This window comes from Dermacentor albipictus, chromosome 2 (genome assembly GCF_038994185.2).
Source record: "Dermacentor albipictus isolate Rhodes 1998 colony chromosome 2, USDA_Dalb.pri_finalv2, whole genome shotgun sequence".
NCBI classification, from domain to species: domain Eukaryota; kingdom Metazoa; phylum Arthropoda; class Arachnida; order Ixodida; family Ixodidae; genus Dermacentor; species Dermacentor albipictus.
This window is the reverse complement of record NC_091822.1, coordinates 175,142,790-175,159,119: the sequence shown is the minus strand read 5'-3', so window position 1 is coordinate 175,159,119 and position 16,330 is coordinate 175,142,790. Positions and strand designations below refer to the sequence as shown.

The following is a 16,330-nucleotide window of genomic DNA, read 5'->3' as shown; positions in this document are numbered from 1 at the left end:
AAAATTTCGTCCATATGTCTACGGTCGATGCTTTGATGTGGTGACGGATTATCACACTCTTAGCTGGTTGTCCAACCTAAAAGACCCATCGGGCCGCCTCGCTTGGTGGGCCCTCCGAATCCAGGAATATGATATCCGTGTCGTTTATCGCTCTGGACGCAAACACGCTGACGCCGATGCCCTCTCGCGCTCCCCAGTGACTTCAGACAGCAGCACTTCTACCGACAGACATGACATCTCACCACTTGACATCCTGGACATGGCATCGGAGCAACAAAAAGACCCATGGATCGTCATGGTGTTCGACTTTTTGTCAAATCCTCCGGCAACTTCGGCACCTCGAGCGCTACGTCAACAGGTGCAGCATTTCACAATCCGGGATGGACTTTTATACCGCCGCAACTACCACAATGACGGCCGCAAATGGCTTTTAGTAGTACCTCGCCACCTACGACAAGAGTTCTGCTCCGCTTTTCATTCTGACCCACAGTGTGGTCACGGCGGAGTGTCAAAAACGTGCACACGGCTTTGCCTACAATATTATTAGCGAGGGATGTACACCTTCGTCCACAAATATTTACGCTCCTGCATTGCCTGCCAGCAATGCCAATGTGTCCCGCATCTCTCCACCGCATCTCTCCAACCACTTCCCTGCCCAGCTCAGCCATTTGACCGTGTCGGCATTGATATCTATGGGCCTCTTCCATCTACTGGCGCGGGCAACTGATGGATTGTTGTCGCCGTAGATCATTTGACACGGTATGCTGAAACCGCTGCCTTGCCTGCCGCATCAGCAAAAAACATCGCCTCGTTCATTATAAACAACTTCGTTCTCCGCCATGGCACACCATGTGAACTGTTGAGCGATCGGGGCTGCGTATTCCTCTCAGATGTCCTGCAGTCACTCTTATCTGAATGCCAAATTATTCACCGCACTACTACTGCTTATCATCCACAGACCAATGGCTTAACAGAACGATTCAACAGAACTCTTGGTGACATGCTATCAATTTATGTTGCATCTGACCACTCCAACTGGGACCTTGTACTTCCGTTCGTCACTTACGCATATAACACTGCCTCTCAAGCCACCACCGGATTCTCACCATTTTTTTCTGCTTTACGGCCGGCCGCCATCCCTCCAGCACCATTGATACGGTTCTCCCATACCGGCCGGACCCTGCTGAATGCTCACCTGTTTCTACGGTTGCTCAGCACGCCGAGAAATGCCACCAACTAGCCCGTTCGTTGACGTCTGCTCAACAGTGCCGCCAAAAAGAATGCCATGACCTCAATCCTCCCCCTCACCCCTGCCCCGTCGACTCACTCGTGTGGCTTTGGGTCCCGCCTGTTGCTGCTCCTGGCTTTTCGTCCAAGCTCCTCCCGAAGTACCACGGGCCCTACTGCGTAGTTGCACAAACATCACCAATGAACTACGTGGTCGAACCCGTATCGCCATCTTCCGATCTGCGTCGTCGGGGGCGAGAGACTGTGCACATTGACCGGCTGAAGCAGTATTACGATCCGCCCACCTCTTCCTAGGTCGCCAGGATGGCTACTCTTCAATTCCGGGGGTGATTGTGACGAAGAAGATCGGCAGGCTGAAAAGCCCCGTTGCCACCGCGTGGCACGTACCCAGTTCGTTCGCTGGCTGCGCCCTACCTGCTGGTGCTGAGTTTGTCGCTGCTGCTCTACGAGCCGAATAAACCCCCCTTACAGGGGGATGAAACTGAATGCATCAAAAACTACCAGTATCTCCTTCACTCACAAGAAAAATGCGCTTCAGTTTACATACACAATAAACAATATATCACTAAGAAAATACGAGGAGGTCACATATCTCGGGGTCACTCCTACAATGAAATTAGATTGGGAAACTCATATAAATAATGTGTATGACAAGGCCCTAGGTAAACTACATTTCTTGAGAAGAAAAGTTAGAAACACACCTCCTAGTGTTAAATGCACACAGAACCCTCATTAGACCCTCTTTAGAGTATGCTGACATTATTTGGGCCCCACACCAGAAGTATTTAACCGAGAAACTAGAACGCATACAGAACTTAGCATTGAGATTTATATATTCACAATATTCACGTCAAACGAGCATTACAAACCTGCGCGTCAAGGCTAACGTTCAATCACTGGCTCAACGTAGAATGATTTCCAGATTAAAATTTCTATGCTTACTTTATCACGGTTCCTATTGAGTACCACAAGCAACATACATTCAAGCGCCATTCAGACTTTCTGCCTGAACCAACCATAATAAATCAATACGACACCATCCCAGCCATAATAACACTCGCAAGTACTCTTTATTCCCACACGCCATTTCCCATTGGAACATAGTACCCTCTAGAGCCGTAAATTGCCCATCTGCCAACGCAATTATTGACAGTATTGAGAATCTGGAATTCGAATGGTGATATTGCCTGTATTTCATATGCAGCCTCTGTAGATGCATTCTTATGGTAAACGCTGTTTCGCCTGCTTCCCGGACGGCTCATTTAAACAGTGTATATATTTATTGAGTATGTTCATTTTTGTGTGTGCTAATGCTCTTTGTTTTGGATACACTAGTTTAAGTTTATTCTTTTTTTTGTACTGTATTCCATGTTGTAACCACTCCTGCATGGGCCCGACAATGGCCTGCAGTATTGTAAAATAAATAAATAAATAAGAATGCAAAAACAATATATGTATACATATATACACATATACATACACACACATACATATATAGATATAACAAATTTCACAGAAGTTTACAATAAACACAAGTTACCATCAGGAAACGTTCTTTTTTTTAGAAATTATTTTACATACTTGCAAATATATATGTGCATCTATGTTAAAAAACATAAAAAAAGAAAAATCTGCATATAGGCTGCTGCTTTCGCGACAGACATCTCGGCAATGTAGCCCAGGGCGTCGTCACATCCTTGAATTTTAACAAACGTGAAGACGCCCTTTGCAGCATCCAGTTTACGACACGAAACCCTGCCACGTGGTTTGGGCACAATCACTGCAGTGGAAACCTGGATTCTAGGAATAGTAGTTACTAGTGTGAACGTATAAACAAAATGAGAATATATGACAAGTTCTACGGAACTGTTGGAGCAGTTGACAATACACATCTATAAGAACAAATCCAATATTTTAGTTATGTTTAGAGATAACACATCAACATGTTGGTTAAAATAGTTAAGTAGGGAAGGTAGTGTATGTTTAAGGCATTGGCAGCCATATTTAGTATGTGAAAAAGGGATCTGCCATGGTGCCTGGTGACGATATGAATATGCACTTCTATTTTGTTGTAGAGTTGCCGGGGCTAGGAATGAATCGAGTTTTCCCAGCATAGTATTTCTATAGCTTAGTAATGTTTTGAATTTATATATGTCACGGGCTCTGATTATTCTGTTTTGTTGGAAAAGCTCTTGCGTATGCTCGAAAAAACAAACGTTCGCTATCACCCGAATTGCTTTCTCATGAAGTATTTCCAGCATTTGAATATTTTGCGCTGTAGTGTTACCCTATATAAGTGAACAGTAACTGAGGTGTGGATGGAGAAGAGCATGATAAATGAGACGCTTAACTTGAAAAGGTAATGCACTTCAATTGCAATTTAACACACCTACAACTTTTCATACCTTTGAGCAAATATGACTAACGTGTTCATTCCAGGACATATGCTCTGTGAGTATTATGCCTAGGGTTTTTATGGATGACGTAATGTTAATTTTATACAGACCCCACACAATATTATCTGGCAATGTAGTAGAACTTCCCAGAGCATGAAAAACAACGCATTTTGTTTTGGTTTCATTGAGGATGAGGCCGTTTGCCTTAGACCATGCTCAAAGTCCATAACAAACGGAGCTTGCTATAGGTGTTATTTCTTTTAAATCTTTACCTGTAAAGAAAACAGAGCAATCATCTGCATATGTGACAAATTTACACATATCGCTCACTTGTACAATATCACTAATGTAATACAGGAAAAGTATCAGGCCAAGAATGCTACCTTGGGGCACACCCGCTCTCAAAGATTTTATCTGCGATCTGTTCTCATTAATTTCAGAAAACTGACGTCGGCTTTCTAAATAAGATCAGATAAGTTCAAGTGTTATTCCTCGGAAGCCATATTTTTCCAGCTTTATCAGCAGCAATTTCTGGTTGACCCTATCAAAGGCTTTGCTGAAGTCTACGTATAACCCTAAAGTCAGAAAATTTTTTTCAGTGTTCTCTAGAATAAGCTTCTTCTGTATACTTAAAGCAGTTTCCGTAGACCGCTTTTTCTTAAACCCGTGTTGACAGTTGGTTAGCAGGCTATGTTTTTGCGAAAAATTATCAATATGAAAGTTAAAAATTTTTTCGAGTCCCTTTGATAGCACAGGAAGTATAGATACTGGCCGATAATTGCCCATATTACTTTTGTCACCTCCTTTGTGAACTATTACTCTCGCTACCTGCATATTACGCAGGAAAACTCCGGTTGACAGGAAAATATTAAAAATGTGCATTACTGCAGTTGCAAGTAAGTCTACGACGTACTTAATTGGCCTAATTTCTAAATCATCGACGTATCGACTATGGCTATTCTTCAAGGATGGAAATGTTGTAATCATCTCAGGGATGCTAGTAGGCTTTAGGAATAAAGATTCTCTTAATGAAGCGGCATGCATTGTATCTTGAATGTCGTGATCTATGCATCCTACTTTAACAAAAAAATTGTTAAAATGGTCTGCAAGTTCTGTACCACCTACAAAAGTGCAATCAATGTTCAACGTATTTGTTTGTGTATCGACTGACTTCCGATTTAGTGCTTCGTTTATTTTCTTCCATACTTTGACACTTCTGCTATTACCTCCATGGAGTTGTTAGTTGAGTTTTCTTCTCTATTAGTTGCATCGTCTATTAGTTGCAGGTGTGCCTAATACAGTGTTTTCACTTTAACCTCCTTATTTGCCTTTCTTCACTCTCATTTCCACTTGAAAATTTTGAACTTTGAGTGCCTATAACCTATATTAGGAAGTAGCCGCTAGCAACACTTGGGGAAGCAGTGTTCTTTTTTATTTTAAGCATGAATGGCATTGTCATTCACTGAATTTTGTGTGTAGTGCACAAAGCATCACATGGCAATAATTTCTTTGTTAAAAGAACTATAAAAGACAGACTGGCAAAGATTACTGCATATTTCATTTGGGATAAGTAAGTTGAAAACCTTGTATTGTTTTAGAATGCTTTTCTTCCCAATTAGATGTTTTACAGGAAAACATTTTGCAGCAGAAAACATGTTCCTGTGTCGTTCTTCCAAAAGACATAGTGAAACTTGTGATCCCACTTAGTGTCTGCAAAACTGAATGAATTGGTTTTATGTGTAAGATTAAATTGCCCAAATTATACGGAATTTTTAATGTTAATTATTAAGCTCAAGGATGTAATTAATGCTTTGAAACATTCGTTCTATGCTTCCATATATGTAAATGTAAGCTTTCACACAGTGAACACACTAAATTAGAAATATGCCTGCTATCCATGCTTTTTGCGCGTTGAAGGAACTTGCATGCTTTTGCATGTTTAGGAAATTGCCTTTCATTCTGTTTATACGGCATAATTTTCTCACCTATACTAGTAGCTACAGTGTACTGAGGTTGAGTGCCAAGGCAAGGAACCCAGAAGTTTTATGGGAATAACTACCCAAAATTACTGTCGATGGATCTGGCAGTGGGGGCGGTTCAGGAAGTGCACTGAAACTTGGAAATTAATGTTCAGTGTGACCTGCAGCATTCTGGAGTGAGGGTCTGCGCTGGAAGGAAACTATGAAATATGTTAGCAACTAGTCAAACATTGTTTTAACTCCAATGAGTGCTTTTAATGGTGCACAATGGGAAAGGACAACCAGTGACATCGATGCGAGCCTTCCGACTCTAAAGTTTGCTCTATGCATTCCTCTGTGTCGTTTCATCAATGGCAACAGGGCAGGCGCGTACGCTGTAATTTTTTTCGAGGGGGGGGGGGGCAACCTTAGGTCTCCTTCCTATGCAAATTAGGGGAAGGGTACCTTTATTATACAAATATGAATAATGCCCACCATTCACCATAAAGACACATAAGGCCTGTGAGATGCACCTCTCCTTTACATGGCAAACAAGGAACCACATCAAATGGACTCACGCTGGAAAGAACTGCAGGAAGAACTCTACCAAGAACAAGTAAACAAGTGAAAATGTAAATTAAAGATTTCTATAGTAGAATACATAGCAAGCATGGCACGTGAACCGCGCGGGGTTGTGTTGCTTAGCCAGCCAATCACAAAACAAACAAAATCATCGTCATGTGGCCTTTTCAACAATGCATCCTACTTGATAGATCCGGAGAGTCTGCTGTTCTTGAAGAGCCTTTTCATCGGCGGAAGCAGTGAGGTGTGCAACAGGCATGGACAAAGTGTATGGAGTCTGAGCATTTCACTCTTCAAAAGTCTGCGGTACAGTTCATTTCACTGCTGAACCCGTTTTACTCATGAAACTTCACTGCCAACTGCACTGAAACTTGAAAACAAATAGTTGCAGCAAAGCAAGCATTTTATAATTTTCAGTTCGAAAAGAATTCGACTTTCGCCATTATACTTTAATAAGGGAGGGAAAATGTATAAAATTTTGCGCTAATAATTTTATTTTTGTGGTCACCGCCTTATTTGCCTAACAGGAAAAGTTTGAAGTATGAATTGTATTTGCAGCCTCGCAGAGGAACAGTGGCTGGCGGTTATGAGGCCGTGGGCGGGGCTTCGCTGCATACTTAAGTTGCATCCGACTATAGTTTCGTTTTTTGAATTACCTCTAGAAGAATGATAGAGAAATATATATTTGCGGAACATATTTGCGGAACAATCACATTTTTTTTTTGATCCCTCGTATACTGCTCTACTAAGTGCCAAACTGACTCTTATTGTTATTTGGGAAGTTGTGTAACGATGCGTGGCCACCAGTCCCGTGCAACAGGATAGACCGCAGGACGCTGTGGTTCTGGACATGCTGCACCCACTGTGAAAGGTTAGAAAAAAGCCCACATAAGCACAGCAGAGAAGTGGCAACATTAGGCGGTTTGACTGATAACTGTACAAGCGTCATTCAAGACACACGGAATTCTTCCTCACTTCTGGCGGCGTTTACAGTAACGAACGGCACACGCGTTATCAGCATGATAGCATTGCCTGTTACTTTCCTGTCGGGAATGATAATGCGCATGCCGTTCGTTACTGGAAAGTACCGGACTCGCCGCGTTAAAGAAAGGAAATGCGGACAAGCAGATGACGATTATCGTTGTGTGGCAAGAGGGTGTAATTATGCCTAAGAGTGTATGCTAGCCACCATACCCTTAATATAAACATATCTTCTCTGTAAAAAAAAAAAAAAAGTTTAACACAGCGATTTTTGTCTGGCAACAAAAAAAAAGAAGAAGAAAGTTGCTTCCAAAGATTGTGCGCATCTATTAGCGGCGAGAATTAGGAGTGGCGCCCTCTCGCGAGTGACGTCACGGCCAAGACGCCGCTCGCTCCGGCTCGCTCGGCTGCCGCGCGCGCTCGTTCCCTTCGTGTATGCTTGAGGTATGGGTGGCTCGAGCCGTACGTATTGAAGAATACGTCGGCTTCTTTCAGCTGCCATACCTTAACCACAGTTTCCTCTTCAAAGGCGTGTGAGTCGAGAAACTTTGCGGCTTGGATATCGCAAGCTAAGTAGCGTTAAAGGGGTCTACTAGGTTTTGCAATGCATATATGCGCCGTGTGTATCGGTAAATTTTGACTAAAAAAAGAATATCTGCAAATTCAACGCGCGAAGTTGTGTATGATGCTTCGCTAAACACTTAACAATCATTTAGTATTTAGCTATGAGATAAGAAAAATTTGGTAATTGGCATCAACATGTTATCCGATGTTAGAAAGACACTGCCAAGCGAAGCTGTCATCACGATTCCTATTACTCTGGTGTGTTGTTCTTTTCAAATATGGCCATTCATTGTTGCGTAAAAAAATAGTTAGGCGTGCATTTCTTATGAAAAAGTTTGCTGCTACTTTCATCCCCCTCTGAAACAGGCCTCCAAAAAACGAATTGCTCATGGCTGCTAACACGACGGCGCGTCATGTAGAGTATTTACATAGTTAATTCACAAACACCATAGTAGCAATCACCTGAGAGATAAGTTTCGTTGTTAAGATCGAGAGCCACTCAATTGAAAGTGATGAAATGTTTCATAGTGGCCCTCAGTAGCCTTTATCGACAATATGGCACACCCCTGATCACGTAACGGTAGCAATCGACTGTCCGTATGGCGAGGCACGCTATGTTCGTGAAACCCATCAGTTCACTACAACTTCGAATTAAAACCATAAAGCATTTTTTTACAGCGCCAACTGGAATGGCTAAAGTATTCTCGAGCTACTACACCGCAGCTTAGATTGCCTACAAAAGGAAAATTCAAGCACCTTCTGTCTCACAATGTCTCGATCCAGCGTTATTTAATTATACAAACGGATAACAATTCGCTTCGTCGGTACATAAATTAAGGCTAAATTAAGTTTGCTCCAATCCAATCGCAAACATTCATAAAGAAAGCACCACAAGCCTTGCACATACTTTCACTTGATTTCTGACCCTCCACCGGGGGAATTTCGATATCTTGAATATGTCCCATACTACTAGTCATTGACGCTTCGACGTCTTTCTGGCTGCAGCTATGCGGTCCAGCAGGCATGCTTCACTAAAAAAATTGGGCCGAGCAGCCTGTGTCAGTTCGCCAAACAGATTCGTCATGTATATTCCTCAAGCAACAAGCACCAGTAAATTTCTCAAGTGAGTTTGATTTGATTTGATTTATTAATTTCCATTTACACACACACATGTACAGAGGAGTGGTAGATGGAGGTGGATGAGGGAAAAAAGCCGCACAGACGTGGCTTGAGGTAACCTCACCCCCTTAGGTACAATATGGCTGCATGGGGTAACACATCAAGCGCCATATAAATTACATTTATATAGTGGCCATAAAACATTGCAGTTATACAATATATGAAAGAACAGTAAAATATTTCCACAATAACAATGCAAAACACACTGTGGCATTGAAATAAATAAATGATATACACTAGGTAACATAGACAAAAAAAGAGGAACATAACATACATTATTAATCATTAGCAAACGCGCTCTAAAGAGGCGAGTTGAACGTGTAGCACGGAAAAGGGAATATATATTGGTACATTCCTATTTGTACTCTGTAAATAGCTGTAAGCCTTCATTAACTTTACTTCAAGTTTCCACCGCTTAAAAAAAAATAAACATGTGAAGAACCGCCTAATGTTGACAAGCAGGTAAAGAAGCAAGTGAGGCGTGTAGAATCTAAGCTCCAGTATTAGTTAAGTCCCCGTGCTACTGCCGAGCGTTTCTGTGAGGAAATGCAAAAATTCGATATTATGCTATGAACTACTCGTCGTGAGCAAACCTGTTTTAGCGGAATAAAATCAACGTGACTGCTGTAGAAGTCATATATAGCCAGCTTTGTGACATACTTGTTGCACCGCGGCAGGTATGGTATCATAACTGGATTCCTATAGGCTATGCTTTTGTGATTGTCTATCCGCGTATGAAAAACCCGCAATGGGCTGGTCTGCGTCGCTTCGGCTGGCACTGTAGCGTTGCCTTCGAGAGCTGCATTGTTGTCTAAGAACTTAGCTCTTTGAATAAATGTTCGCAAAGAAAGACGTCGTAAAAATATATTTGAGACGACCACCATAAGTATACAAGCAGAGAGAACGAGGGTGAACAAACGAAAACACCGCAGAAAGCGCCCGGACAACGCCCGAACTGTAGCAGACGACAGGCGCGAGTCCGTGCCCTGACGTCACGCGAGCGGCGCTCGCAGCGCCGCTCGTGTTCGTTCTCGGGGCTAATAGCCAAGCCGATCCATGCCTAAAGCTTCCCAAAATGGCCGATTGCATCGTCGAAGTCGTTAATACACTCTAATCGTTCACTTGATTTTTCGCTGCATTGGAAATGCAAGCGGTTAATTTCGCCGAATGAAATGTCTCGACGCTTTTCAGCGCCCGTCTCGTGCTTCTGAAAAGTGCTTGCGGTATTGGCGTGAACAGACAGGCAAGTGGACGTATTTATTCTACAGTTATTGAACAGTTACTTATCGATGCATCTTGAAGTTAGCCTAGAAGCTGTCGTTAAAAGTTCCGTCTTTCAGTAGACCTTGTGCAGCGTACTCTCAGCTCAATACGAAATTCTTGACTGCGTTCTCGAGTTTTGTTTAACGGCAATGAGAAGGAGTTAGATAATGCACAAAGGCAAGGTTTTGTCTGGTCTTGCAGGAGTCCCAGGTGCTTTTTGCGCCGCGTACACTGTCGCAATCGTTACACGTCTGAGGAACCAGACTGGCGGCGCATAGGTAAAGCCGGCTGCCAGTGCAAGCCGCAGTCCCCTACATTGTCGCTATAAAGAGGAAATTTGTACGTGTACTAAGGGTACGCAACGTTTCTTTGTTCAGTATAATTTGGCGGTGCCTCCAGCAGAGAAAATGTGGATCCCGTACTGCTCCTTCGGTTTGGGCTCGGCAATGCCTCCGCGTGGCGGGCGCGTTTAAGAGGAAGTTTTAGCTCGGGTGTTCCAATCTAAGTACATGTAAACGGAGTATTCGTTTTTCTCGGCAACCACTGCACCAAATTTGACGAGGTTTGTTACATTTAAAACAAAAGCTTAGAATCTAGAATTTCTGCTGGGTACACAAAAGATTTAAGCGAAACAATTGAAGCAGAGCGGGGCATGGTGCTTTCAGTGCCCAATTTTTTATAGAACATGTAGTTTTCCATTATAAAGGGGACTGTAATGCGATGTCTTGTAAGTAGGGGGTTGTCTTATATTCAGAGTCGACTTATGTTTCAATATGAACGGGAATGAAGTGTTACGCAGTTCTTTTAACGAAATTTACCTCTGCTGTTTAGTTTCCATATTGTGCGTAGAAGCAACAGTGCGTGCGCTTTCAGCTGCTCAGTTTATCTTCAATGCTGCTCTCAGTTTGTAGAGTTCATCACATGTGCATGTGCAACACATTGGCGAAGGCAATACGAACTGCATTTCTCGCTAGCTGGACAAGTTGGAATGGCAATGCACCTTGGAGAACAAGACTCGAATAGTGAAAGTCTGGTGGTAAGTCTGAAGTAATATATTTTCATTTATATTTGGTGTTAACTTTCCAGCGCAAACTTTCTATCCTATTGAAGAAACATTTAGCCCCCTGTTTGGCCTATTTTTTGAGGGCCTTATACATCAGGCCCCCTAGCAAGTTTTATAGCGTCCTCAATCACCTTGCCCCGGGGTTGCCCCGAAACCAGAATGATGCGCCTTGCACCGCTGTGGTGGCGCACTGCAAAGGGTCAACATCGAGGACAAAACTGCACCCATTGCAGGGTGCTTGCATGCAGCGCTATTTTGCCCCTGGCGCGCAAGACGTGCGCGAACACGCGCGCGCACACATTTTGTTGTTTGCAGGTGCTGAGCATCTGTGGCAAGCGCTCGAACCTTGTCAAACTGCGTGCTCTGACATACCTGGTTGCAAGCAAACACCAATGGATCTTATAATTAATCCTGACTACCCGTTCCTGACGACCCTTTCAACGAACCTGTCCACTTTCGGCCGCTCTTCACCACATTGTTTTTGGACGAGGTTGATAAGCATGCCGTCTTCGCTGTCAGAAGAACTTGAAAAAAAAGCTCATCGATTGCGGCAATTAGCAGCGCTTCCTTTCTCATTGCCGACATCTCCACTGGCTAACTCCGTTGCAACCGCAGCTATCGGGCCAGAGCATCCACGGTTCTGAAGTCGGCAGTGCGCGCGCGCGTCCCGCAGTGCTTGCTGGGGATTGCACCCTGGCGCACCGCCGATTTTCTCGGTGTGAGACGGGGCAATGGAAAACCGCTCCAACAGGGTGTGCTTCCGGTGATCGAGGATGAAAGTGCGCACCAAGGCGCCCCGGTGCGGGTGATCGAGGACGCTATTACTTTACACTGCAATTTAAAGCTTCTTGAGACCCGAATACAGCCATGGGACATAATTACTTTTCAAGCTGGTTATTATTGCCTCCAGGCATGTTTCAAACATGAAAGATGTTTTTTTAATAACATAGTTTTAAATAACTGGCACCTTTTTTAAATATCACAGTCATACGTAGACAGGCTAAGAGCTGCATCTCCAAGTAAACATCTCATGCTCGCTATGGTAAAAACTGCATTTCATTGCCTGAACGCAGAGGTGAAGATGGAGTTATGTGTAGTAGACTGTTACTTGGCTGCTGCATCCTGGATTTTCATGCATTAATGAGGAATTCAAAACATACTTCAAGGTTGCTTCCTGCTGTTTGTGACAATGCAGAGGTCTACATCAATTTAGTGTGAAATTTCTTGAAAGTAGATGAGAAGAATATGAGTGAACCACTTTCGACAGTTCCGCATGCATTAGACTTCATATCCACGATGAATGTTTGGAGTAACGACTTCAGACTTCTGGCATTTCTTTATCGAAATAATCTTTTAAACTGGTTTGTTATTAGAGGAGACAGCAGAAATTGAATGCCCTCTTACCACACCACCATGAGGTGAGCGTGACTGCCAACAGAGAGACACTCTCCCTCTGCCTTGAGTAGCCTCCGCAAGCGACGTTCCTTCCTCACCTTGTCACATACTTGAGCCGAAGAACCACATCGGGTTCACGTGACTAGCACCACCCGCTTTTTTTTTCTTATCCAGTTTTGTTGCGTGGCACATTTTCCACCGTGGCATTGCGCATCCTGAATTGGGCGATTTACCGAAGTAATGCATCATGGCGAGCGACACTTTTAAGACTGTGTTTTGCATTGCACTGTTTGTTTGTGTTGCCTTGACTCTGGCTGGGTGTGGCGCTTTCTCAAGAGGGAGGAAAGTGGTGTTTCATTTGAAGTTTCAGCTGTCTGTATGACATGCACAGATTTGTCATGAATACCTGTGTCATGTGCTGTAAGGCTGTAAACTTAAGAACAGCATTAAATACATTCTCTTAGTGGTGAATGCAACGCATACTTATCTTTTGCGCACAAAGAAAATGTGAACAGTGTACAGTGCTCCCACTTCTGCGTCAGTCTGATAAAAAGGTCAACAAAGAGTGATACTGCACTAAATCAAGTATCTTGAAATTGGGAGACATACTAGGGATGCTTCTGCAGCAGACATGATTGGCCAGAAAGGTTAACAATGTACAGCTGCTTGCAGTGACCAAATGCACAGCACCATCAGTTTTGTGCCATGCTATAGTTCTATCAAAACCGCCTAAATTCTTGCAGCTTTTTAGGAAAGGATTAGTGGCACATAACAGTGTGCCTATTTTTCCTGTTTTTTGAATGTATATTTTGCTCCCACGTAGCTGATGTGACTCAAAGGTTTATAGTCCTGAAAGCTTGTTTGCTTTGTTATGAATGTTACCAAAAACTTACGTGTACAAGCTTACCCCTGCCCACACTAACGCAGACCCAGTGAGTTTATTTAGTATGGAAAGCTAAAACAATGTAGTGACTGCACTATTGTTATGAATCTGTTGTAATGATAGATGTTGCTGATTTTATGGAGTGCTTGTTTTCATCACTCAGGATATCACCCAAAATGCTAGGAGGCAAAAAAAAAAAAGATGTATATATTGTTCACAAGATATGGTTGAGTAGAGACTGGGTGGTGGCAACCGATTGAGGGAACGAGCTCGCCTGCGGATCTTGCGACAACAAGAGGTTCAAGTAGATTTTATCGCATTAAAGTGCAACAAGTGACTAGAAAAAAAAAAGCCTGGGCATGTCATCAAAAGATACCGTTGGGAACAAAAGTCTATGGATCTACACGCACCATGAAATACCCAAATTTCTTTTATTACTTCCCGTGTTGGCATACACTGGTCCACAGTAAAGTTGCAAAATGGGGCGGGCCCTCCATTTCATTCCTACTTGACAAAGTTGAGATTTCTTAATTCCACTCTTTTTAACTCCCCAGAATGCCAAGAGTTGTACTATTTCTCCAACTTTAAATGAAATTCTTACTATAGTTGTTTACTAGTTGTGCCTTTGAACAAAAAACTTATTTTTGAAGTTCTAACAACATTGCAGATAATGTTATGCTTCTTTAACGAGAACATATTTGCTTTGTGACCTTTCATTTTTGCAGTGCGTTGCGAGCTGTATAATCTCTCATATCTACTCTTGACAGTACATGCATGTTACCTGCGCAAGTGTAATTTATGAATAAATAATGTGATTGCAGAATATATTCAGTAATGTTAATCTATAATGGCATCAATTGGGCAGATGTAGTTGGAATGGAACTGGCACAGTCCTGTAGTGCTAAACCTTCACTAGTATAAGACTGCAAAACAGGTATCTTTGCCAATTACTCTAAATTAGACTAGGCCAAATTTTTTTACATTTATAAGTTTTTACTGAATACTGGCTCTTTCAGTATCTACCTATAGGTCACTATCTCTGCCGTGGTACTTACCAACAAAATGGTATTCTACTTATTGTGAAATTCTGAAGTCCTGGAGACTGTTCCAATGAGGAGCTTTAATTGCACTTAAACACTAACCTTTAGTTGCCAAGAATGATTCTATTTAGCAAGAGCATGCTTGACTATGACACAAGGATGGAGGCCAAAAAAGTTACTGCCCTTCCACTGCTGTGAAGCGGGGTGCAAGCGAAGCTTGGGATCTGAGGCTCTTTGTAACGCCTCACGGCGAGGGCGGCACGTCAACGTCGACCCCATCTAGAATGAGTTCCCGGTGGCATCAATCAAACACTGCCTGTTCTTTGGCCAAACGCACAACACGTGGCCTGCTCCCACTGCCATTCCTTCAATGCAGCCTGCTCTTTGGCAGAACAGACCAAACGCGGCCTCCCCATCTGACTGCTGGGCCTGAACTGGTGTGGGAAACTGCGGGTGTCGGGCGAGCAAACACGCGAACACACCCTTTCCCTCCTCCGGAAGAAGGGGATGCCCGTGATTGGCTCATGCCTTGCGCTGCTTCTACTTACCCATCTTAAAGGCAGCGTTTGATGAACTGACAGTGGCTGAATCTGTTAGCGTGGTGGTCTCGCGATCCGGAGGTCGGTGGTTCGAATCCGCAGCCTGATAAGCAATTTCTATTTTTGCGCAGCTTGGGTTTTTTCGCACGGTAACACCGACACCAGTGAGGCAATACAAGCTTCTGTTAAAAAGGTCGCAAATGGTTGCATCTTATGCCCGTTCCTGTTGACGTGGACATTCAGTGTTATTTTTCACTGTCAGAAGTATCCTTGAAGAAGGGGGGGGGGGGTCAACAAAGTATCGGCACTAAAGAAGCAACGTCGACGTACATGGTAGTTGAAATAAATCGATGATTAAATGTTGATTATGCTGTCATGTACGACGCACAAATTGTTAGATGGATCTGGCGAGCTTCAAGCTCACGTGTCAGCACTCTCATTGGCCTGTTGAGCATGTTGAGCCGACGCCGCTACGACAATGGGACGCTCACCGCTTCTGTTGTAACAGTTCCTCCTGCTCGGGCTGACCTGCCGGCCTCCCGTCATTCTGGAACTTGGCTCCGTGGGTGTGTCACGTACCTTGGACGCGCATGCGTGGTCCCCTTGGCCGAGCCCTGTCAACAATGGTATCGTCGATCTACCGCAGAACGAGGGAGCGCCTACGTGGCATGCGGCACCAGCTTTGGCGGATGACGGAATCATCACCTGGCAACGCGGGCAATGCACCAGCATGAACATCGGATCCGGCGCGCAATATAAAAGCCCGCCACAACTGCTCTCTGCTGGGCACGACGCCGCTACGACAATGGGACGCTCCCCGCTTCTGTTGTTACAGGTTAGTTACCTGGACAATACCAGTGGCTATAAGTGCAATAATCGCTGTCTAATAGCGGTGTCGTGCCTGATTGAGCTCTATGACAGTGTCAAACGCGCACTCTGCTGCTTTGTGCGACTTGTTGCGGTTGATGCTGTCTGGGGATGTCGAACTTAATCCTGGACCTGAAGATTCTGTTTTAGACATTGTACGCAGGATAGCAGCAGGCCAAACTGCAATTTTGGTGGAGCTTAAGGGGATAAAAGAGAAGCAGGACGCCACAGACGTTGAGGTGAAATGCCTTAAGGACAGAGTCGCCACTCTCAAGTCCACCCTTAGCCTACGTGAAACCTTTGGGACAGACATACCTGACGGCATCCAGTCATTTTCACACCAGTTAAAAACCATAGCTTCAAGGTGCGAGG

The 16,330-nt window shown here is 43.7% G+C and overlaps 1 protein-coding gene across 18 annotated transcripts in view; it reads left to right on the top strand.

Moving 5' to 3' along the window:
* LOC139056308 (uncharacterized) overlaps positions 1–16,330 on the top strand; it is a 52,396-nt gene that overhangs the window by 12,701 nt on the left and 23,365 nt on the right. For 12 of the 18 annotated variants that reach the window (XR_011512266.1, XR_011512267.1, XR_011512271.1 and 9 more), the window contains one exon: positions 15,600–15,926. Coding sequence is in view for 8 of the 18 variants with exons in the window: in XM_070534459.1 (XP_070390560.1) it covers positions 15,600–15,926 (327 nt within the window). In the remaining 10 variants the exon portion in view is untranslated. The other 6 variants (XM_070534465.1, XM_070534466.1, XR_011512265.1 and 3 more) reach the window with 5 other exon arrangements.